Below are 24,420 nucleotides of genomic sequence, written 5' to 3' on the forward strand. Positions count from 1 at the left end.
TAAGAGTTGTGAGGTGACGTTGTACAGAGGGCTAAGGTGGAGCATGGTGGTGTATAACTAGAATATTTTTATTTTGCAATAATAAAAGATTTTCCATGGAACCTACCAGGAATCTTACTCAAAGTTACCAACTTGCTAGGAATTTCTGAAAGCTAGAAAAACTTGCCTGCTCCCTTCCAGATGAGTGTTCTGCTCTGTCCATTTAAATCCTGCTGATGGTGTTCCCTCCTGTTCTGCTTTTCAAGTGAAAGCAAAATACCAATGTAATCTGCTCAGCAGTTGCTGAGCTTGATTATTTTTGAAGACTTTACAGGGAAAATTTAGATGTTGTATAGATGTGAAGGTGAAATGTGGCTGTGGTAGAGCTGAATCAGAGCAGAGCTCAATCTTTAAGGCAGTGACAGGCTTTAAACAGGGAACCTGTGTGGAGCTTTAACTCCTGCCACATGCAGCAAGAATAGCAGTGTTTCAAAACAGGCAGTCCTTTTCAAACTAACAGTTGCTTTCTGACTACAATTAAGGCAAAATTATGGGGAAAATGAATTGTCAATGCCTGCTTAACAGCTGTGCTTGAGTATTTCACAAGCAGATCAGAAGTCTGACTTGTAAGATATGTCCCCTCATGGTTCTCTGCATGAAGTTCAACACTTAGCAGTTAATTTCCAGGAAGCAGAATAAATGAATGATCTTTTGAGGCTACACTCACTTATTGATTTTTACAGGGGCTTCCCTGGAAGGAAATTGCTTCCCAGTCAAAACCAAATCAGCCACGTTGCCTTAAGGATGGTGTGAACTCTTCTGGATTTCAGTGATGATGGAGCAGGTGGTGATTAGTGGTGTTCAGTCAATGCCATATTTTATTGTATTACAGCATAAAATCTCAAAACATCTCTGGATTAATAAAAAGGAGAGAACATCCCATATACTTGATAAAGAAGTTAAGTTTTTGTACCAGATGAGGCTGGAAAATATCTGAAGCTGAAGATCACATTTTGCTTTCATGCTTATAAGCAAAACACAAGCAATTGGAAAACTAGACTACCGTATATAGCAAAAGACAAATATTGTCTGCCTGACTATTTGCAGCAGAAGTGGGCGTAAACAAAAGGAGACAGTGCCCATACCTAGAATGCATCTCTTTCCTGGCCAGCCTTTTTTTTTCCTCTGGCTGATGACTTGATAAGAAATGGTTATAAGATTTCAAGTTGACTTCATGGGTTGCAGCAGCTCCCTCTGTACTCAGCTGATCTATTGATCTATGACCTGAACGATCTGATTAAACTTTTCACAGTGAGCCTAGATATGGCAGTGATATTAGGACTGGACAGACTTATCTGAATATTGCCTTGGGCATCGATATTGTGTAGGCACAAAAATGAGAATTAGGTGAAGATGGATAAGTCCTCCCTCTGAGCAGGCATGACTTGCTTTCTATAATACCTGAGTCAGCTTTAAACCGCCTGACTTGGGTACAACTGTGCTTTGCTTTTATTTTACTTTCTGGCATTAGCATATCCTTAGTCACAGCATCTTGCTTTGAGATGCTACCATGCATTCCAATTGAGTATAATTTAACATTTAGATTTTTAGCTAAACTTAACATCCCCAGAGGCTTGAGTTTGAACACTTTTTAATTAAAGAATTATGATGGCAGGCAAACAGTATTTTTCCCAGGCTGTCTGCTGCTGATGCAAAGTGGCACACACTGCTTCTACTTAGCATAGGGTAATGCCCTACCAGAGGGGTTGCATGTTTCAGTGGCAGAGTCTGTATGGAGCTCCTTGATCGTTAGTCATCTGTGTAATGGGAACTATTTGAAGTCTTGGCTGCAAGTCTAAGGAACTACTAATTTAAAAAAAAAAAAAAACCCTCACACAAAAACTAGGATACAACACTAAGTTAAAGGACCAATCCCTATTCACATTAGGAGCTTAGGTGGCTGTATATAATGGTTGTGGCTATGATGGTGTTACCTTTATTGATGTAGTAGGCAGGGTGGAAGTATTTTTGACTCCTTTGTTGTGAATGGGTAACATATAACTGCATCTCCACTTTCGTTAGTCAAGCACAGCTGTGTTTATTCTGAGTACAGAAGTCAACACTTCAGACTCCTGGAAGACATTCAAGGCTTTGCATGCTGTACAAAAAGTGTTTCAAATGAAATCTGTTTATTAAAAACAGCCTATCCCAGTTCCCTCTACAGAAAGTCAACAGCTGAGAGTCATGAAAGCTAAGCAGATGATAGTATGGGGGGAAAGAGGGAGAATGGTGAATAACAAAAATGCATGTGCAGGGTCATCTCACATGATCTCACTGAGATCCTTCAGTGAATAAAACATTGGGTTCAATGTTGGAGCCTTACTCATTAAGAAATGTTAGGTGCTCAGTCTCTGTGAAGGTGTTAGCTTGCTTGCTGGAAGATGGGTACACGGAGCCCTGTCACTGCTCAGAAGAGAGAGGATGGGAGGTAACTCCCACTGTCTGTTCTAATATTTTAACCACAAGGACATCCCCTTGTCAGTAGAAATTCTACTGAAAAAAGTGCAGCTTTGTCAAAATGTGCACAAGATATAGAGCGAAAGGAGAAAAAAGTTAACAGAATGTACACAATCGTGAGCGTTGAGCTTGTTACATGTCTTGACAGTGCACTTAGGCTACAGAGGTGAGTAAAAGCAGTTGAGTCCAAGACCCATGGCCAGTCCCAAGTTGCAACAGTTCCATTTATACCTTCAGTCATTAGTTTGTTTGCCTCTCCTCTTATAAGAGAAACTTCCCATTGTCGTGGGAAGTTCATTTTAATTTTCATGAAAAAATAATAGGATTTGGACTCGTACCTTCTACCACCGTGCCAGAGAGCCTTGAATGTGATTTGGTTAGCATTTACAGGAAATGTGAGCGAGTGCAATGATGAAGTATGCATAAGCACTAATAATGAAGTCACATTTTCCTGTCTTTGCTTTATTACTATCTTAGATCATTAAAAACACTGGCATATTTGGGGGGATAAAAGTAGTAATATTTATGCATCTGTCAGAAGCCTACCTACAAGTGAAGTTATCCACATTTAAAAAAAAAAAAAAAGGCAAACTAACTTAGAAATATTATGAGACTTCCCTAGATCACAAATAGGACGTGTTTGGATTAATTTTCATTATCAACAATAAAGGTAACTAATCTAGTAGAGTGCTTTCCTGTGCTAGTGAATGCCTTCACTTCTCTACAAGTTATAGAAAAAGAAAAGTGACAGGAAGATCTCAATGTTAGATCTACAATAGACTAGAGCAGAGAATTAACTTAAGGAGTTTTTATCCTTTTGCTTTGCAATGCTTCTTGTGACTAGGTAAGTATGGCAATTTTCATAACTCTTCTGTTCTTCTCTTCTAAGCTTATTAGCTAGTGAAGTTCCTCTAATGGGTTCTCCTGAAACTCTACAGTTCTTTAAAATGTAAGCAGTTGACATCTTTTAAGACAACAGAATGCAAAAATAAAATATTTGTCATGCGTACTTAAGGAAGTAACTTTGAGGTTTTGAACTTGGATTTTTGTTTCTGCTTATTGTTGTAAATTGACCAGCCAGTGCACAGTTCCAGTTCATTATGCTGATGTATGGGATGTGTTGAGAAACTCTGGATATTGTTTTTGAAACTGGGGCCTAAGCACTTCCCAAATTTCATCATTGCTTCCCAGGAGAGAGCAGTGCAAAGAACTATACAGAAGATTACTGGTAGCCTTTTGTTCAACCTGAATGCATTCAGTCTCCAACAGCACTGATTCTGCCTTGATTTTAATGCATTAATGCATATTTCTATTGCTTTATGGCAGTGCCGTGACCTGTGCTGATCATTCTGAAAGCTCTGTCTAGGCCAATTAAAATCATTACTAGATTTTAGTAAGTTAATGTGAAACTAATGTTCAATGTTCAAATGTTCTAGGAGATGGAAGGAAATAGAAGATAAATTAGCTGCAACTAATCTCCGTTGCATGGCTGCCTTGAAAATCAAGTGAGATTTTTGAAAGAGGTGATGTAATTTGGAAGGTGGGAGGTCAGTGCTGGGAAGGGGAAGAGGTAGGGGTACTTATTTTTGCTTTACTTGTATCTTAAAAGAATTAAGCCCTTTGCTGATCAAAAGAAGCAGATGGCTGGTGTTAAGGTGTTTTGTTTTTTTCTTTGCAGTTCATTGTTAATCAGGACTATATTTGAAAAAAGCTTTGCATGTGTTGGGAAAGAAAATGTTGGCACTTCAGTACAACCATATATTTACAGTCTTGGTTCCTTTTGCATCTTTATAAACCTGCGTGATGGGGCTGAGCACTAAAGCCTCAAGATAAAAGGTTTCTTACATTCCACTTCTGTGTGGGTGTGGGGGGCCCTTGACTGCCAAGGAAAGCATCTAGGACTTAGCAATGGTGGTTAGCAGGGGATCACTGGTAGAACAGGGATGGTGCCAATTAGATTCATGCACTCAAGATTGTTTTGCAATCAAGTCACTGCCTGAGCCTTCTGACTTAGGCTGAGAGACTTGGGCTCGACTTTCTGAAAAAATCAGAAGCTGAGAATGTCCCTATTGACCTGCAAAGCCCCAGGAAGACTTTGCTTAAAGACACAAGCATTTGAAAATGTGCCAGCTAACGAAATGAAAGACCACCTGGAATGGAGACAGGGAGCCTACTGTTTGTGTGCTCCTATCCAGCAGTCTTGTTACCAGCTGCAGGAGGGTTTCTGACATGTCCTGCCTGCTTTACAGCATAATGAAAGAGGTTTTGCTTTTTAACAAATACCTCCTTTTTTATAATGCTTGTCCACCTCCAATTTTCTCTACATAAAGAAGATGGAAACTTCTTATGTTCCCCGGGGAAAGGTCACTAAGTGTGCACCAATTACTACAAAAGCATTTAAAAATTTGAACTTATATTTAAATTTCTTCTTTACATAAAACTATTTTCTTCAGTACAAAAAAAAGCTGTGATAGAACAAAGTTTAAAATAAATCCAGTTGCTCACAGTAATTACCCAGAATAGGTTATTGCCAGTACAAATGCAAAGTCTAGGATCTATGGAAACATCTTAACATGTTACTTCTGTCACCCAGAAAGACCATGTTCTTCTGCCTCTACTCCACTCCATGCTTTCTGCTATACAAAATGAATTTTAACTTTGACAAACTGCTTCCAGATTTCATTTTTGCTTTTAAATACTTAGTTCAATTAAAAATGCATTTTTAACACAGCACTTAAATTCAGCAGCTGAAGGGAATGGGTTCTACTTTCATTAATTTCATTAGCATCGTAGAGTTAATTTTCATTTTTGTATTTCTTTGCTTACCTTTCAGATTTTTTTACTTTAAGTAGAATTTTACTGTTTGATTAAATATACTACCTTGATTCCGTTAGTATACAGCAACTTCTTCCAGTTGGTGTATTCTTTAATGAGGTGTATTCTTTAATGAACTTGCTAAAGTGACAGTTTTAGTGCCTCTTTCAGATTCCTTTGACGCTGTCTCTATGTTGCTGCTGTTGAACAGGAAAAAAAAATCAGGCAGCGGTTTGGATACTGAGGTCTTCAGAGAATACCAAATGGAGGACGTACAGTAGTTGGCCTCTGCTACCAGTTCCTAGTTGGACAGCGGGAAAAAAAACTCCAAGAGCAAATGAAATGAGAACACAATAAAACCTTAAATCACTGTAGGCTCGGTACCTCAATGGACATCTGAACTGCAATTTTAAAAATGTAATGTTTTAAACAGAACTGTATCAATCACTGTCCCTTTGTGATGTGATTGCATTGTCAAAATAAATGAAATGTTTGTAACCTGCATGCTATAAAGGAAAATTCAACCAGTTGCCAGTGAAAACAAATTGCAGTGCAGTGAGATAGAATATACTCCCTCATACTCCCTCTCAAGATTAAGTAGTTGCTGTCAAAAACATCAGAACAGTGTGCATAGGCTCATTTAAGTCTCCAGGGCACAAGGGAAGATTAAGGGCCTATATTAAATGTAATAACTTTCATTGACTGAATAAGAAAGAATGCTCTTTTCTTTACCAGAGCTGTGACCCATCTTCTTCCATGGGCTCTTAGGCAACTTCCTCCATCAGTCCTGTTCCACCTCCACTGAGGAAATGATGCGTCTCATTACTGTCTCTTTTCTAGTACATGGCTGTAGCAAACAGTTCTCATATTACCACTAGCAGCTAGATCCCGTTTTCCCAATGCTGTTCTTAAAAGCTAGCCAGTTATGCGTCTGATGGTTTTGGACTATCAAAGGCAGAAGCTGCTGTGTACCAAAAAGAACCCAGTGAATTTCCTTGTATCTTTCTAACATTTTTTAAATGGCTATGAGATCAGCATGTTCAATTATTTCTTATTCTTCCTGCCTCTTTGCCAGGTTCATTCTGTATAAAACTACTGTATTGAGTCTGTTCATGCAGATACTTTACTAAGTGTATAGAAATATTGCAAAGATTTCTGGTTGATGTTCTCCTTTATTAGTGAACTAGTAAATAGCTTTAGATGTACTCTTCTCCTGAGTGATAGAACTACATACCAGAGATGTGTTCTCCTACCATCTTTGTTTCTATACAGAAAAAAAAGTTTGATTATTAAATAAAAATGCTACAAAACCTTTGTCAAATTTTGTTTTCCATGAACAGAGGCCTCCTCAAGGAATGTTTACCTTACTGCTGTCTTGGCCCCCTTGAACACAAATCCATACCAGGCCCAAGACACGAGTGATAACCTTCCACAGGATTAGTACAAGTGCCTAAATGCTCAGAGCTCCAGCAATGGCTGCACTCTGCGGGAACCAAGAAACTGCCGGGTGAAACCATGGCAGGGCTTAGATGGAAGGGAAGTGACTTTGTCAAGAACAGACTCAGCCTATGAATAAGGGAAAAGTAACTGGTTGTATAGGGCAACTGGTTGTATATATGGGCAACAAACAGGAGGAGCTGGAAGCCATCGTGCAGCGGGAAGGCTATGACTTGGTTGCCATCACGGAAACATGGTGGGACCACTCTCATGACTGGAGTGCTGCAATGTCTGGCTATAGGCTCTTCAGAAGGGACAGGCAGCACAGAAGGGGTGGTGGTGTGGCTCTCTATATTAGAGAGTGTTTAGATGTTGAGGAACTCGAGGCTGGGAATGATAAGGTTGAGTCCCTGTGGGTTAGGATCAGAGGGAAGGCCAGCAAGGCAAGCATTCTGGTGGGGGTCTGTTATAGACCGCCGAACCAGGATGAGGAGACTGATGAGGAGTTCTACAGGCAGCTGGCAGAAGCCGCGAAATCGTCAGCGCTTGTTCTCGTGGGGGACTTCAACTTCCCAGACATCCTGGAAGCACAACACAGCCCAGAGAAAGCAGTCTGGGAGGTTTCTGGAGAGCATGGAAGATAGCTTCCTGACGCAGCTGGTTAGAGAGCCTACCAGGAGAGGTGTCCCGCTAGACCTTCTGTTCACAAACAGTGACGGACTGGTGGGAGATGTGGTGGTCGAGAGCTGTCTTGGGCAGAGTGACCACGAAATGGTTCAGTTCTCTATTCTTGGCGAAGTCAGGAAGGGGACCAGTAAAACCGCTGTCTTAGACTTCTGGAGGGCTGACTTTGAGCTGTTCAGGACACTGGTTGGCAGAGTCCCTTGGGAGGAGGTTCTGAAGGGCAAAGGAGTCCAGGAAGGCTGGGCACTCCTCAAGAAGGAAATCTTAATGGCTCAGGAGCGGTCTGTCCCCACGTGCCCAAAGATGAGCCGACGCGGAACTAGACCGGCCTGGCTGAGCAGAGAGCTGGGGCTCGAGCTTAGGAGAAAAAGGAGGGTTTATAATCTTTGGAAAAGAGGGCGGGCTACTCAAGAGGACTTTAAGGATGTTGCGAGGCTGTGCAGGGACAAAATTAGAAAGGCCAAAGCTCATCTGGAGCTCAATCTGGCTACTGCCGTTAAAGATAACAAAAAATGTTTTTACAAATACATGAACGCAAAAAGGAGGACTAAGGAGAATCTCCATCCTTTACTGGTTGCGGGGGGAAACTTAGTTACAAAAGATGAGGAAAAGGCTGAGGTGCTCAATGCTTTCTTTGCCTCAGTCTTTAGCGGCAAGACCGGTTGTTCTCTGGATACCTGGTACCCTGAGCTGGTGGAAGGGGATGGGGAGCAGGATGTGGCCCTCGCTATCCATGAGGAAATGGTTGGCGACCTGCTACGACACTTGGATGTACGCAAGTCGATGGGGCCGGATGGGATCCACCCGAGGGTACTGAGAGAACTGGCGGAGGAGCTGGCCAAGCCGCTTTCCATCATTTATCGGCAGTCCTGGCTATCAGGGGAGGTTCCAGTCGACTGGCGGCTAGCAAACGTGACGCCCATCTACAAGAGGGGCCGGAGGGTAGACCCGGGGAACTATAGGCCTGTTAGTTTGACCTCAGTGCCAGGGAAGCTCATGGAGCAGATTATCTTGAGTGTCATCACGTGGCACTTGCAGGGCAACCAGGCGATCAGGCCCAGTCAGCATGGGTTTATGAAAGGCAGGTCTGCTTGACAAACCTGATCTCCTTCTATGACCAAGTGACGCGCTTGGTGGATGAGGGGAAGGCTGTGGATGTGATCTACCTTGACTTCAGTAAGGCTTTTGACACCGTTTCCTACAACATTTTCCTCAAGAAACTGGCTGCTCGTGGCTTGGACTGGCATACGCTTTGTTGGGTTAAAAACTGGCTGGATGGCCAGGCCCAAAGAGTTGTGGTGAATGGAGCCAAATCCAGTTGGAGGCTGGTTACTAGTGGCATCCCCCAGGGCTCAGTGCTGGGGCCGGTCCTCTTTAATATTTTTATCGATGACCTGGATGAGGGGATCGAGTGCACCCTCAGTAAGTTTGCAGATGACACCAAGTTAGGTGCGTGTGTCGATCTGCTCAAGGGAAGGAAGGCTCTGCAGGAGGATCTGGATAGGCTGGACCGATGGGCTGAGGTCAACTGCATGAAGTTCAACAAGGCCAAGTGCCGGGTCCTGCATCTGGGGCGTAACAACCCCAAGCAGCGCTACAGGCTGGGAGATGAGTGGCTGGAAAGCTGCCTGGCAGAGAAGGACCTGGGAGTATTGGTTGATAGGCAGCTGAACATGAGCCAGCAGTGTGCTCAGGTGGCCAAGAAGGCCAACAGCATCCTGGCTTGCATAAGAAGCAGTGTGGCCAGCAGGTCTAAGGAGGTGATTGTCCCCCTGTACTCGGCTCTGGTGAGGCCACACCTCAAGTGCTGTGTTCAGTTTTGGGCCCCTCGCTACAAGAAGGACATGGAGGTGCTCGAGCGAGTCCAGAGAAGGGCAACGAAGCTGGTGAGGGGTCTGGAGAACAAGTCTTACGAGGAGCGGCTGAGGGAGCTGGGGTTGTTTAGCCTCGAGAAGAGGAGGCTCAGGGGAGACCTCATCGCTCTCTATAGGTACCTTAAAGGAGGCTGTAGAGAGGTGGGGGTTGGTCTATTCTCCCACGTGCCTGGTGACAGGACGAGGGGGAATGGGCTAAAGTTGCGCCAGGGGAGGTTTAGGTTGGATGTTAGGAAGAACTTCTTTACTGAAAGGGTTGTTAGGCATTGGAGTGGGCTGCCTAGGGAGGTGGTTGAGTCACCATCCCTGGAGGTCTTTAAGAGACGTTTAGATGCAGCCCTTAGTGATATGGTTTAGTGTAGGACTTGTTAGTGTTAGGGCAGAGGTTGGACTAGATGATCTTGAAGGTCTCTTCCAACCTAGACGATTCTGTGATTGTGATAGCTTTCGATGACAAATCAAAATTTATTTCTAGTACTTCCAAATACAAGCTCTTTTGCAGGTGCTTAATAAACACAGCAAAACTGTTCCCAGCATCTAAGCTGATGGTGAGTCTGTTGGTGAATGGAACATAATGGCTTAACTCTTGTTCATTTAATACAGGGTGTAATGTGAAGAATATTTTTGTAAGGAATAATACACTGAAATATTGTGGCTGTGTATGTTGCTTTGTTTAATTCTATATGGCTTTATCTGCTTTAATTTGTTCCTGTTGTTCTTCACCTAGCTGCTATCTTTGTTCACTAAAACAGTCCCTTGTTATGCAAATAGGAGCAAGGGCTTGTAGCTGAATGGGGAAAAAAAAGATGGGTGTACAAAATATTCCCCAAAAGCCACAAATATTTAATGAAAGGAAGATGAGGCTCATCTAGAGTTGTTACATAACGAAACTATCACAGCATTAAAAATGCATAGCTGTATATGGTCTACAAAGGCAGCACCTGAAGTTTGTAGGGAGTTGTCTAATGGTCTGGAAGTGGATGTAGAGATGCGATGTGTGCATGAAGACAAATGGAATAAGGCAGGATGGCTGAAGTGATCTTTTGATTTGCTGTTAGTGGGATAGTTCTTTGACAAAGAAAATCATTCAATTGAACAGAGCACATCAATATATTGAAATCAGAGATGTGGGCGGAAGGTCACTCTCCAGATCATTTGGTCCAACCACTTCTGTGAAGCAGGGCTGTTGTTATCATTAGATCAGCTGTAGCTGTGTCTAGCAGAGTCCTGAAGGCCTGTGAAGATGGAGATAGTAGTTAGGTGTGATGCTAGGTTACTCCTCTGTGGGGAGAGGAGGAACAGTGTCCCTACTTGAGCAGGTGGAGGTCCCCTGGTCCAACCAGAGGTCCCTTCCAATCTCAGCCATTCTGGGGTTTTAGGATGAGGGAAAGGGGAACGCACCTTAATTGAAGGTTCCTTCCCGTAAATGCTGGGGAGTGAATGCAATTTTGCAACCAGGTCTATCATCTGTATGATTAGTATTGCACAGTGACCTCTCTGAAGATATAACAATTAAAATGTGTTATGGAGTAGGTATATGGTGTTGCTTAAGCAGTGTGACTTATAAGATGCTACATGAGCCTCGAAGAATTTTATCCCTCCTTAAGATTGTTTAAACTAAAAGAAAGTGAAGAGACTAACTGTAAAGCCAGAAAATCACCCCAGAAGCAAAGCTGGGAACACAACAGGGAAGAAATGGCATGAAGTGAAGAGAGTGGTAGTTTCAGGTCTGAGCAACTTCAGGGAACAACTCTAGTTCTATGATAATATGAGGTTATTTCTGAAAGTCAAAACTCAGGATTCTGTACAACTCTGTTAAATCTCCCCTATCTTCTCCTGAGATGTGACTCAGAAAAGTCTTCAGACAGCTGGGAGAACTGAGCATTTTCAAGTGTGTTCTGTCTTTGTTTTGCTTTTGATAACTTTTTTCCTACTTTGTAATCAAGAATGTAATATTCTGTTTTGCTAGACTTAACTTGTTTGCTTTTTTGAATGTCTAGCATTAATGATAGCCTCACACAACTGTGCCAAAAATAAACCATATTGTCTCTTTCCCAAAATAGCTGTATTTATTGTAGTGGAGCAGAGAACTTGAAACCCAGAAAAAGTTCAAGAAGCTAATTTGTGGATAGTTTCGCTCTAAGCTGCTGAGGTTGGTTTAACAGCTAATGTAACCATGTTTTGAACAGGAGAAAGGAATAGCACCTAGTAAATGTGTTCTCTGACAAGGACAAGGCAGAATACAATTCCTCTGACTGCCACTTCATGTATTTCATACAGTCCAATTTCTGCTATGTTCTGTAAACCCCAGGAGTGGTAAGGGAGGGGGAGAAAGGAAGTAGCTGTTTATTTTTGATTTCCAAAGATTTTTCCACTTTTCCACAGGTGGTGTGATACCTTTGATCTTCTGAAACATTGTAGGCAGATGAACTTCACCCATTTTAAACTTCATAAAGGAGAGTTGTCAGGAAAAGACTTCTTGGAAGGTCTGAAAGAGTAAGGTAATAGATGATCAAATCATTGAGTGAACTAGCACAGGAAATAATCTTGTTCTTCCATGAAAACTGTATGCACTTATGTACGAGTGTTTCTAACACCATATGGTATGTTTCCATGCAATGTCTATTGATGATACCTCAAGGCAATATTAAACTGGAGCACTCTGGTGAGTGGTAAAGAGGGAGGGTTGGGGAGGGTTGTTTGCATCTTCCCTTATGCATTCTTATTAAGCTTTTTTTGCTTGTCCTCTAATTTCAAGGCATGTCTAAGTGGATAAAATATGTTGTGGGGAGTAAGCAAACAACACACTGTTCATTGCCTGCAGTTGTGCATTTAATGGTGTTTTTCTTATCAGCCTAGGCACCCATTTTCATTTTTTTCCTCTCATTAGACTGAATGTATATTTTTCACAATTAAACATAGTCTGCAGGAATGCAAATCTGTATTTTGGGGCTGTGGGAGGGATATCTGGAACCTAGTGTTGGATATCTGGAACTTAGTGTTGTGGTTTATTTCTGAGACCCAACCCTTCCATAACCAGAGAAGATTGTGGAGAATGTATCCACAGTTATAGAAAACTATCTGGATAGGATTTTATATCTTTTCCTGCAAGCAAACCTGTTATTAAATGTGACAAGCTTCTCAGTCTACAAGAAAAGTCCACTACCTACAGGTTGAAACCCTCAAAATGGCAATGTGAAAAAAAAAACTTGGTAATTTTATTTTTTGTGCTGTATTTCTACGGCCATAGTTACAAGAGAGATTTCCCCTTTAGATGTCTGTGAATATCCCAGTTCAAGGCTTGTGTGAGTTTACCATTAATACCAGTTGTCACTGCAGTTGCTCTGCCAACAACACAACTACAGCAAGTAGCATTCAGGAGGATCCAAAGGGTGACGTTTGGATTGTAGAAGCATTAGATTATAGGATTTGTCAATAAAAGAAGTAGGTCTGTCATCATAGCCTGTCAGTACAGACTATGGGAGAAGCCTTATTTGTTTATCTAATGTATATGCATAGTTGTACCATTGGCAATGCTATCCAGAGGCTAAATTTGATTTGAGGCTCTTCCACTGGAAAAATAAAAGATCTAGGAGGCTGATTTGTTTGATACCATGCCTAAGTGATGTGCTGCTAGGATTTGCATGCAAGCATAGCGGTAATATGCTGATGGAGATTCCTTTGCCTGAAACCTTCTACTGGTATGTACTTACAGCCTCCTCATGTTTTTGGCACACCCTTAAAATTCCTGCGCACGTGTTACGTTCCTCATCTAACTGTTGCATATCAAGCAAGAGTCACCTTGCAAGTGGCTTTTCTTAAAGGGAATATGGATAACAGTGAGTTTACCTGCAATGGACTCCCAGGAAAAAAGTAAACTCAGGAAGGAGAAAACTGTCCCTAGAGGAAGAGTAACTTCTGATACGCTGAGATGTGTGAGGCTTGAGATGCAGAAGATACGAATAGACCCCAAACAGCGTGAGGGTATGAATTGGTGGTATGGTTGGTGTATAAGAACTGTTTTGTTAATACAACCTAGGGAGCATCTACAATAATGCTTTGTTGTACTGGATATCTCACTTTAGGGCTGTATGTAATAGCAAAGGAAATTCCACTTAAAATATATCTAGATCCAGTCTCGCTGCTGCCTCTCCAGGACGATGACACCTAGGGAGCATGTATATCCACTACCCCTTGGCACAGAGACAACACTCCCCTCCAGGAGAGGGGTTAGTGCTACAGGCAAATGCAGACTGTGCCCTGTTTAGCAACTGTCTAGCTTGACCTGGCTGCTGAGGCAGGAGCTCAGACCTGACAGATTTGTAACCAACCTCCCTACTGAAGCACAAACCTGTTATTAGGGAGCACTCTGGATCTTACCTGCAAGCATGACCTAGCAGCAGTCCTGTGGGCAGAGCTGGAGGGGAAGCAGAGGACATCAAATGCCCTGACCCTGTGGAAAGCTGCCAGGTTCTCACTGCTAACCCGTGAGTCACAGCTGGATATTGTCCTCAGGCTGGCGAGCAACCCCAAGTAGAGTATGAATTTAAGGGCAAGGACTGTTAATTCATTTTTCCTTTTTGTAATGCTCTGTGTGGTTGGGCTTTCCTTTTTTATACTTCCAGTTTTAATGATGTAAGTAAAATATTTCTTCTCTCTGCTTTCCATCTCATGAATTAAGCCCCACCTTTTTAATAAAATATATATCAAGTTTTCAATGAAGAAGACACCTTAATAACAGGTAACAGGAAGAACACTTTTTTCTCAAATAAATGAATATCCTTCTAGGAGCCTTTTCTCAGTGTAGAACAAGGTCCAAGGTAGTGGAAAGTATGAAAAGAAAACCACTTAAATTAACCCATTTAGTGCTTATTTCAGTGTATCTGTCTTTTAAAATTATATATATATATGTTAATAGGGATTAATGTTTGATAAAAAGCTAATAGTATACACAAGGTAACAGGCATAAACTTGAATCTAACCTCAAGATTCTAAGTGAGGGTCTGACTTATTTTTTTTTGGAACCTTAGCCATTAGTACCTGCAGCTTTGCAAGTTAATGTCAGTGGAGTCAGAAACAGCTCTGGACCCACAAAGGCAAAAAAAAAATAAATAAAAAATAAATTGGACAAAGTGAACCAGGAAAGGGGGAGAGAGGCTTCAGCTCTTTGAGCTGCATTAACTGCTGCAAGGTGCAAGTCTCCTTGATCTTTAATTACAATAATACAAGTAATAATTAGACTTAGATATGTAGCTTTTGTGAAGGAATGCAAACATAGAAAACCCAAGTAGAATGGATGTTTGGGCTTGTTTTGCTTCAGATGAATGCAGACAAAAATGAAAAAGTCTTAAAACACCAAAATCTGGTTTAATTTTTCCATTTACTTGGTCTAAAATGTATGTCAAATGTATATAGAAGCCAAATGGTCAGCATGCAATCTGATCGTGTCACTTCAGGACATTCAGTATCTCAGAACTGAGAAAGGAGAACTTAGCTCTCCTTTCTTGTTGTAAAAGTCTGGACATAATCGACCTGAATGCACCTGCTGCATTGTTAGTTAGCGTTATGGCTGCGCTTTTCACTAACTGAGTAGATTGTGTTTGTTCTCTAGTGTTCTCGCGGTAGCTGTGAAACAACATCAATTCTGAATTTTCTGGTACTTGACCAAAATACTGGCATCCAGTTTAAATTTCCGCCGAGCCTTAAGCACAGTCACCTCCCAACATTTTTTTAATGCAGTGGCATTCATTGTTTTGCATTAAATGGACCTTATGTTAAGCTCATGCTTATTCTTCTGTTCATGCCTCTCTGCATTAATTCCTAACAGTTTGGGAGTCAGTTTTCTGATGGGTTTTCTTGGCAGAGAGCTCTCTATCCCCAAACTCTGAAATGGAATAAGTGGCTGAAATAATAACTTGAAAATTCTCAATGAAGCACACATCATATGATGCTTCATGAGAGAAGTGGGATGCTGTAATACTTTTTTTTAAAAAGTATATAATAAAGAACAAGTGAGGACTGGCAGATGTAATAGTTCATTGTATGCTAGTTCAGTCTGAATCTTTTAAATGTTATTTTTATTCTACTGAAAGAGGATTTTTTTTTTAAATGTCTGGGGTTTGTTTCTTCTTGCCCAGCCAAAAGATGACAAGCAGCCCTTGGAATTTCTCTAATTTCTCACTAAAGTTCTGTCCAATTCACTTATCCTGGAAAAGGATCCAAATCTCCCTGTGTGAAAGTAATTTAGTAGCATAGGTTTTGTCCATTTCAAGTTAGGCTCTAATAATTGAATGCAAAGATAGGAAGGTAAAGCATATATCAAGTAGAAGGAAATCAAAAGAAGGAAAGCAATATAATATGGCAGAGAACCTACTGCACTCTTCTGCTTGTAAACCAGATCACTGGAGAGGCAGTGAGTCTTCTCCCTGGTGTGTGACAGTCAAGTAGAAACTCCTATGTAATAATAGTGTGTTAGAATGGTAACTCGCTCAGTCTCAAATATCTGCTGTCTCTAGGAGAAGAGTAGTCATCCATTCAGGAAAAGGAAATGTAATAGGGTTTGTGTTTAGCTGTTAGCACCAGGGTTATCCTCAAGGTCTGATAGCTCTCCAAAAGGAGTTCAGCAGAATGGTGAAAAAGGAATTGCAGCTGGAAAGTGTATGTGGCAAGACAGTGAGGGCTGCCAAGCACTACGCAATATCATTAGCACGGCAGCTTCCACAGATCTGCGCTGCATTCTCAAATAAGTCCTTCAAAACAAATTTTAGCCCTCATTATAAATCTGAAGTAGAAATGTGAACAAATGAAAGCTTCTCTTTTGCTTTCCAGCTGGAAGTATCATCCCAGAAACTTAGGGGCGCATGCTATCCAGAAGACTTTGTACTCTTTAGCAGCATGAAGCTCTTTCTTTTGATGAAGAATGCTGTGTGGGGTATGGTTGAGCTACATGAGATTTCAAGACGTGAAATCTTAAAGGCAGAAATGAAGGCCTTGAATATGCACTTTGATAGCATTAAAAGTGTGAAACCATTTGCGCATAATACTATTCTTCCCTCCTCCTTCTTTTCCCAGTTTTGAATTGCGAGACAGCCAAGAAAGCACTCCCAAGAGCTCTCCACAAAGTCTGAATCATTCACAAACCTGTTTTAACTTCTTTAACAGATTTAAAATAACTTCTGAGACTATGCATGTGCCAAAGAATACATTGCAGTTGTTCATGCAATGTGTTTTTAAAACAAAACAAAACAGGTTGATCTTTTTTTAAGTTTGCATGTACATCCTACGTATTTCAGGAAGAAAGATCAAGAAAGCAGTACCGTGGTGGTTTTATATGGGAAATGGCATTAGAATACTTGTATTTAGCTTCCTGCAGCGATAAATACTAAGAGAACTGTAAACAGAAAATGGGGAATTTATTATAGACAGGATACTAATTAGACACTTCATACTGGTTTAAGGTTAAGTTTTTACTGTGAGGGGAATTGGATTCCTTAAGGGATCAAAGGTCTGCTGAATGCTTGAATTCTAATAAACAGCTTCCACTTTAGAGTGATCGGCTACTTGAGAATTCATCTTTTCCTTGCAGAGAACCATCCAAAATGCTTTCCACTTAAACTCTGTTGTATAAATATTTGCATTTATTCAATGATGAATGTTCAATTTTACATAGAGCTGTTTTGATTAGTTAATGTAACCATGAAATTTACATAAATGTAGATGGAAGGCAGTGCAGCTCCTAATTTCCTTCTCACTGTCCTACATGCTTTTTAATTCTATGCGCCAGGGGAGAAATGTATACTTTGTATTGCCAGTTGAAGAGATTATGATTTGACTTCAAGTATGGAGGCAGGATTTATAGGCTGCCTGACTGCATTTAGTTTTGTTAACTAGCTGTGTGTGTAGAGTGCAATGTACTAGAAAAAAAGTTACTTAGGAAAAAAAAACGCAAAAACCTGCAATGAAAAGTGGTCATCTGAGAGAATGGAACTAGTTATATTCTGTTGGGGAAGAATTGTTTTTTGGGATTACGACTGCAATTGGGTTATAAAGGGTGGGAGGAACTGATGTTAACATTGTTACCCAAAGGAAATTATTCCTGTTGGATGTAATGACTGAAGCATTATTGAAAACTATGCCTATCTGGTTTTGCAGCTTGGAAGATATTTCAGAAGTCAGTTGAGCTAGGGACAATGGTCTGTGTTAGTAGCTAAGCCAGTGCCATAATGAGGTTGAATGTAAATGTTGAATTTCAGCAGCCAAAGTCTTTGGTCCATCTCTGAACTTGTGCCTCCTTCCAATTGATACCAACGGCGAAAAACTGCTTCAAGTATGTTATCTTTAAGACAAGAACTGTAACCTTCTGGGTCAACAGACTGATTAAACAGTAGTCTAATGGATGAAGGGTCCATTCCAAATGCTGCCATACCATAAAGAGTTTTTCAACTATATAAACTTCAGTTTTGACTCCACATAGGAAAAAGTGGGACACCAAGGATCTGGTTTAATGTCATGTGGGATGAATCCTGTCTGGGAGGACTGGCATGTATATGCATGTTACTCCCAACCTGCCAGTTTAATGTCTAGGTACAGTGTTTGTATATCTATTTAGTTTTAATAGCAAATACTTCTTGTGCCTATGAAGAGATCTCACACCTTTGATTTCCCTGCTGTAGTCTGCATGAAGATGGAGGTGTGAACTTGTTCATTTCCATGCCACTTCCTTGAAAGAGTGTGTGTGTGTGTGTGTGGACACATGCAGGCCTTGCTGTAGGGAAGAAGAGAAGCAGGTCAGACTCAGAAATTTGGCTTTTGTCTCTTCCCACCCACCCCAAAACAAAAAAAATCACAAGCAATTACATAGCTCCTATTAAACTTGCTTTTATTCCCAATAATTCTGACTAATTGTACATTGACTACTTTCTGTAAGTTGGTTTTCTTTAGGAGGACTATAGAATGATTTCATTTGGTCTTCATTCACTTTTAGTGGTGGTATTTCTTTAAGTTATCCGCATACCAGCTTTGTTCAGACAACAGTCATATTTAACAGTGAACATTCAACATGATTTAAGGGAGCTATAAAAACTCTTCCTCTGTATTTAGTACAAAGTCCTTCTATACATTTGAATGCAGCAGCATTTTAATGAGAACTGAAGTCCCCTATGTTATTTATAATGCCAAGAATGTGGGAACTGGGGAGTGCGACTCAAGGGAGAGCCCAGCAGCTGCATGCAGAACCAGTTTGGACCTAGTTCTGCTCCTTTTCTCTATAGTCAGCAGCAATCCAGTTACTTTGAGTATCTTAAAGGCTGGAAAATGTGGTGTAAAGGAAAGAATAAAGCAGTAAGATGAGGTTTAGGATATGGGCATAGTTGATCCAGCATAACCAAATAATGAGCAGTAGTCCCAGCTGGAGTCAGGTAGGTTCCTTGTGCTAGCATGTCTTTGTGCTGCCACTGGGAGGATAATGTTGAGACAGCATAGCTGGTGCTCTGTCCTGAAGGCTTTATTGACTTGGGTTTCATGCAGCTTTACCAGGAAAGTCCTTTTCTTTTTTTTTTTTTTTTTTTTTTTTAGGATCATGGTAGATGTTCTGCTGTACTCTTTTTTTTTTCGAAGTGGGAATAATATAAAGGAAACGTACAATGAATGAGTTCATGAAATACTAATGCTATCCACTCTTCTTAAGCTCATAAGGATAGATAAAAGGTTTTTCTAAGCTATCAATAGCTTTCTTTGTCAGACACTTTCCAGATGAGTACAGTGAGGTTGGAGAAAGGAGGACTTTTGGCTCGACGCAACCACTTTGATTCCTTTCATTTTTCTTTCAAAACAAGTTTTTGTGTTTTAAGGATGAGGAAGAAGAAAAAAAAAAAGAAACTTGGCAAGTAGAAGGCTTTTTTGGGGAAAGATTATTTTGAGTAATATTGTGTAGAAACATTGGGCATTTTTAGTTCTAGAGAGATGGAGAAAATTCCGTAAGGCTTTTCCAGATTCTTAGGATTTCATTTTTTAAATAAATGGCTGTTAGCTTTGCTAATGTTGAGGACTGTTCTGTATGTGAGAATTCTGAAAATAATAAAATTGGCATTTTAATTACTTGCATTGTTTTTCCCCTATGTCCAGTATGTAAGAGGCCACTTGTTTAGTGCACTCAGTGAAGCAAAAATGGAAACAAGCTTCTACTTTGTTTTCTGTTTACACCCTGACATTTCTAAACAAGAGAAGAATGCAGAACACTTGTGGAAGAGATGGCTTTCTCCTGGATTTGCCAGATGTAACAACTTGAGAAGTTTATTATGAATTTGATTGGTAATCATATGTTATATTAGAAATACTGAGAACAATTAGACATGCCCAGAGAGTCAGATATTGTACCTACTATAAATCCCAGACTCTCTTCCTGAAGAAAGAAATGACACACACATTTCAGTAGCATTTGGACCACTGATGAGCTATATCACATAAATCATAAAGATCAAAGGGTCCGATGAGCAGAGTAGCAACTAGGGAAGTGATTAACTTTTCTTGTCCTGTCATTCCTGACAGTGGAGCTGGCTTTAAAAAAGCTTGTTCTCTTATAAGCCTGTTCAGAGGTTATTCCCATTCAGCACTGTTCACAGACTTGGTGCCAAGGCCTTTAACAGTAGTAGAATAGGGCCTTCCCATACAAAAAAAAAAGTGCACCCACAGCTACGGCACTAAAGCCTGTTGCACCCAGAACCAATGCTCCCCAGTCAGAACGACAGACTTCTATAAGTAAGGGTTGGGTGGCTGATAACTACCATCAGGAAAAGCTGTTTGTGAGTGATTCTCACTGATCTGACAGTGTCATTTCGTTCTGCTTCTGCTCCCAAGGGAAGGATATCCATTTATTTTCTTTACAAAATGAACTTTGTACTATTAACTGACTACATTACCCAGTTTCTCATGTTCAACACACCTATGGGAGTGCTTTAAAATTAGCTATTAGCTGGAGCTGTGTACTTGACACAGTTTGCAGTATGATTGTTTTGCTGTGAGAAAGGCAGAAATCATTCAAATTCCCATTCCCCTTGAACACGCTTTCCACAAGTGTTTTAAAGCACAGATGAGGTTTTCTGTGGTGGCTTGGGGAAGAACTGTAAAACATCTCAGGACAATGAGTCCTGAGAGAAGACCATGATCTGCTGTTTGCTGGACAGAACCAAACAAGTGAGGAAACAGGGAGGACATAATAAAGCACATAAGGTTTTGCAGTGAATGCTTAGCATAACTGTATACCGCAGCCTGAACTGCAGGCCTGGAATATCTAATTGTCAGTGCATAAGACTGAAAAAACAGTATATTTACTCTGCAGCGAATGCTGTTCATTGCAATTCTTTCACTTCATTACTGAGATGAGCTGAAAAGCAAAGGTCACAATGTGCTTGAGCTGCCATTGGTGAATTTGTCAGGCAGGAAGGAAATGCCTTCTGCAAGAAGGAATTTGGATGGTGACTACTACATTCTCCGCTTTCCTCATGTATATGATAAAATTATGCTGATTTCTTTAACTCCCTCTCTGAACATCTTCCCCTGCCCCTCTTTTGCCAGTACGTGTTTTTCCCCCCGTTATTCTACAACTTGTCCCAAATTACTCTTCCTGAATGTTCTTTTCTCACCACTTGTCTTTCACAGTTAGCAGTGTACCAATTTTCTTCTCTCTTGAAAGCTTTCTCAATGCTTACTGTGCTCTGGGTGGCAGTCACTGCTTGTTTTGCCAGGGAGCAGCCAAGTCAGTCAGTGCATGGCTGTGAGTATTAGTGATGGAGAAAAAATGTGTTTTCCTTGGGTAGCGAAACGATTTGAGTCCTGACTCCAAATAGATTAGCCCCTGTTAAAAGAATAGTTCTCAGCCTTGGCACCTGAGACAAAATGAGCTTGCAGGGAGATGCTTGTCAAGAGCTGTGGATGGGGAATTAAGATTTTGAGTCTGCTTCAATGTCAGTAAGAAAATTGCAATTTTTAAAAGCAGCTACTGTCCACTGGAATGATAAAATGGTTGGAGAAGAGAAAAAAAAAATCCAACTTTATGTATGAACTCTACAGCAATTCTTCTCTAAGTCATAAAGGCATCTGCTGAGCCAAACAACATTACCTTGGATTATTTTTCCCTGTCAAGTTAATCTTCCTGGAAGAAAAGGTCAGGAATGCAATGATAAATGCATTTTAAATATCTATGGTCTGTAGCTTTGTCAGTACTGAATTCAGTACCAAATTGCAGGTATTTCATTTTTCCCCTTATTCCCAGGCTTCTCACAAAGCTGTTCCTATAATGATGGAAAGTCCAGTCCAGGTTGAGCACACAAAACTGGGCATCAATTTGCATTGCTAAGACATTGATCACTTTGAAGGCCGTGGGCTTCCTGGGACATCTCAGCTTCAGACACCAACATATAAACCACCAGCTTGTAGGGCTGCTGTAGTCACAACAGTACCGTCAGGTGACTGACTAGCATGACACTCTACTCATACTAGCAACAAAGATGAAATCTGGACAAAATATTTTTCAGCTATGTTTAATTGATTATCAGCCTTAATGTGTTGCAATTGTTTGTAATGTAATTGTTTCCCCAATAGGAAAATAGAATGTAGTATCTCTCATCTTCATCAGGAAGGGGTTTTATCAACAGTAACTAGCTTTCTTAATTTCTTTTCCTCTTTCTATCCTTCCTCAGTTGTTGCTTTGCTTGATTTCTTACTACCAGCTTTGAAAGACATTGTTTTATACAAGCACCTAGCGCTATAAACTGTATATTGGTAAGTGGTCTGTAATATCTCTTTCTCAGATAAAAGACAAAAGAAGAAAAATCATTCTAGAGCATGCGTTCAGGCACCTCAGCACTGAGTTGTGATTTGACCAGTTGATGCCTCTGTTGACTAATTGTTGCATTTCTCATTGAAATGGGGGAGAAGCCAGAGAGGTTCGTGCTCAGCAGCCCTGCAGAGGAAATGGTGGGAGCAGGAAAGTAGCAGAGATGATGGAGATTGCAGCCCCTTGTCACCTCCTTACCTAACAATTCTTGTGTTATTCGGTATTATCTTCAACAGAGTTAATTCCCCATGTGGTCCGGAGGTGCTGCTTTCCCATGTGGCATGAGGCTTGCCACCAGGCTCAGTGCCATGTGCCAGGGCACTTGGCAAGCTTATGACAGGTCTAAATACAAAGTGGTGGCCTCGAGTAGGTAAATGTCTGGCTGCATAAACTCCGTTGTAAATGTTCTCATACCGCAAATAGTTCTTCTGTTCTAGGAATATGAAAGATATATGGACTGTGTGCTGGAGCTACCTAGTAGTAATAAATCATAGTGCCTAAATGTTTATGTATAGAAACTGCGCAGCTCTCCAGTGCATAGCTGTTATTTAGCCGCCCCTGGGGAGAAGCAGGTTGTAGTTCTTCTGCATAAGTGCCTTCAGCTGGGATACAAAAAAAAAATGTATCATTTGGGGCTGTCAGCCTGGCAAGTCTGTCAGCTCTGCTGCACAAACTGCAGCTGAGGGAAAAACTGATGTTTTCCACCACCTCCTAAAGATTTGTTTAGTAGCAAAACCTCGTGCATCGCTTGCAGGTTAACAAACAAGCCAAACCCGCCCAACAGTCTCCCCGCAGCACTTAACATCTCTGCTAGGCCATATTATTCCTGAGCTTCTCCTTATATAGAGTTGTGACTTCAGTAAAATGGCATTGTTTGCTTAGGCACGTATTGTCTGTTCTGTGTTTGGGACACAGGAAACCTCAGCTATGCCAAAAATCTTCACCAAAGTATTCAGAATACATTTTTTAACAGGCATTCCTCCATCTAGCTGTAGACTCTCTCTACTCAGGCTAACAAACATGAGGACAAATACATGAGCTGGTATTCTGTTGGGCAAATCCATTCATGGTCAGTACAATGCATACAATGAATTAGTCACTAAATAACTGGTCCAGATGAACTCTTCCTCCAGTAGATTTAAGGAATAAGCACAGATTTGAAGTTCTGGAAGAGGGAGCATGCTTTGTGATACATGATACAGGATGTGCATTAGCAATTAGCCATTAAACTCACCTTGCTTTAAGCATGGACTGTGCACCAGTCCTAAGTGCTATGGTACCACTGAGCCCAGGGGCTTTGGTGGTACCTGCCATTTACAAGGTTCAGACGGAATCCAGATCATTTCTGGGACTTGCCTTCTTTGTAGGGGTATGTGTGTCTTTGCAGCCATCAAGGAGGCTGGGTGGTGCAGAGAGCATTTGTGGCACTGGCATCTAATGACTTTTCCCCTGAGTCTGCTAGATACATATTTTCCTGCATGAGATGGAGGCATGGTGGTGCCCTTCCTTCGGTGCCTCAGATGGCTGCAGGGAGGGGCCTGGCAAGGGCTGTGCTCTTTCCTTACATGAGAAGGGTGAAGTGAGGACACAGCCTGAGCAAGCAGAAAGGAGTGTCGGCGGGAACGGAAGAGCTCGAGCTGTAGCTCCCAGGGAGAGGGGACAGGCTGTGTGGACAGGGAGCAGCAGTGGTGCAGACTAGAGCTTGCCAGAGGCATGTTAGAACAAGCAGCTGCAATTTCAGCAGCCAGTTTAACCAAACTAAACTGAACCAGTAAGAGCACAAGCCCAGCTCTGCATGGTTGCATGCATAACTGAGTTTTCTTGGTGGCTCCTTGTTGTTGGGGCATGGCTCTGTAAAACTCCAGCAGGGGGGTGTGCATGGGGATCCTCATGCCCCCCAGACCCTGCAAAGAAAGCACGTATACTTCTCGTTCCTTCCTTTGAAGGGTAAGAGGTAGGATGTGCAGTATTCATTGCTAATTCCATTCTGGTTTGAAAATACATTCTCTGAGCAGCAGGTGTGTTTCAGGTACATCGTTAACGCTGACAATTAAGAGGTAAGCATTTACACCAGGTCTGTGCCATGGGTAGAACAACCACTGACGTGCCAAAACTGAAGCAGTTCTCAGGGTATCTGAAGTAGCTAGCCCGGATAGCTGGTTTCCTAATAAGCAAAGGTACTGGCGTGGTTCACTCCAGTGTGTACTCTTGCTACGAAAGGATGAAGAGAAGTTTCACGTTGAAGTCTGTGCAGATCTGGTGTGTTATGTAAAAGTTTGTGAG

The 24,420-nt window shown here is 41.3% G+C and overlaps 1 protein-coding gene across 36 annotated transcripts in view; it reads left to right on the plus strand.

The window, feature by feature from the left end:
- Positions 1-24,420, plus strand: part of LOC310881924 (uncharacterized protein) — a gene marked incomplete at its 5' end in the record, with an annotated part of 61,146 nt that overhangs the window by 29,542 nt on the left and 7,184 nt on the right. For 6 of the 36 annotated variants that reach the window (XM_083799854.1, XM_083799875.1, XM_083799847.1 and 3 more), the window contains 3 exons: positions 723-823; positions 3,933-4,001; positions 5,522-11,680. The exons of 2 other annotated variants lie outside the window; for them this stretch is intronic. In XM_083799854.1, coding sequence (XP_083655980.1) covers positions 7,117-8,526 — 1,410 coding nt within the window. In that variant the 3' untranslated portion in view covers positions 8,527-11,680. 28 more of the 36 variants (XM_083799871.1, XM_083799858.1, XM_083799844.1 and 25 more) reach the window with 10 other exon arrangements.

This window comes from Anser anser (assembly GCF_964211835.1).
Source record: "Anser anser genome assembly, chromosome: 15".
Lineage (NCBI taxonomy): Eukaryota > Metazoa > Chordata > Aves > Anseriformes > Anatidae > Anser > Anser anser.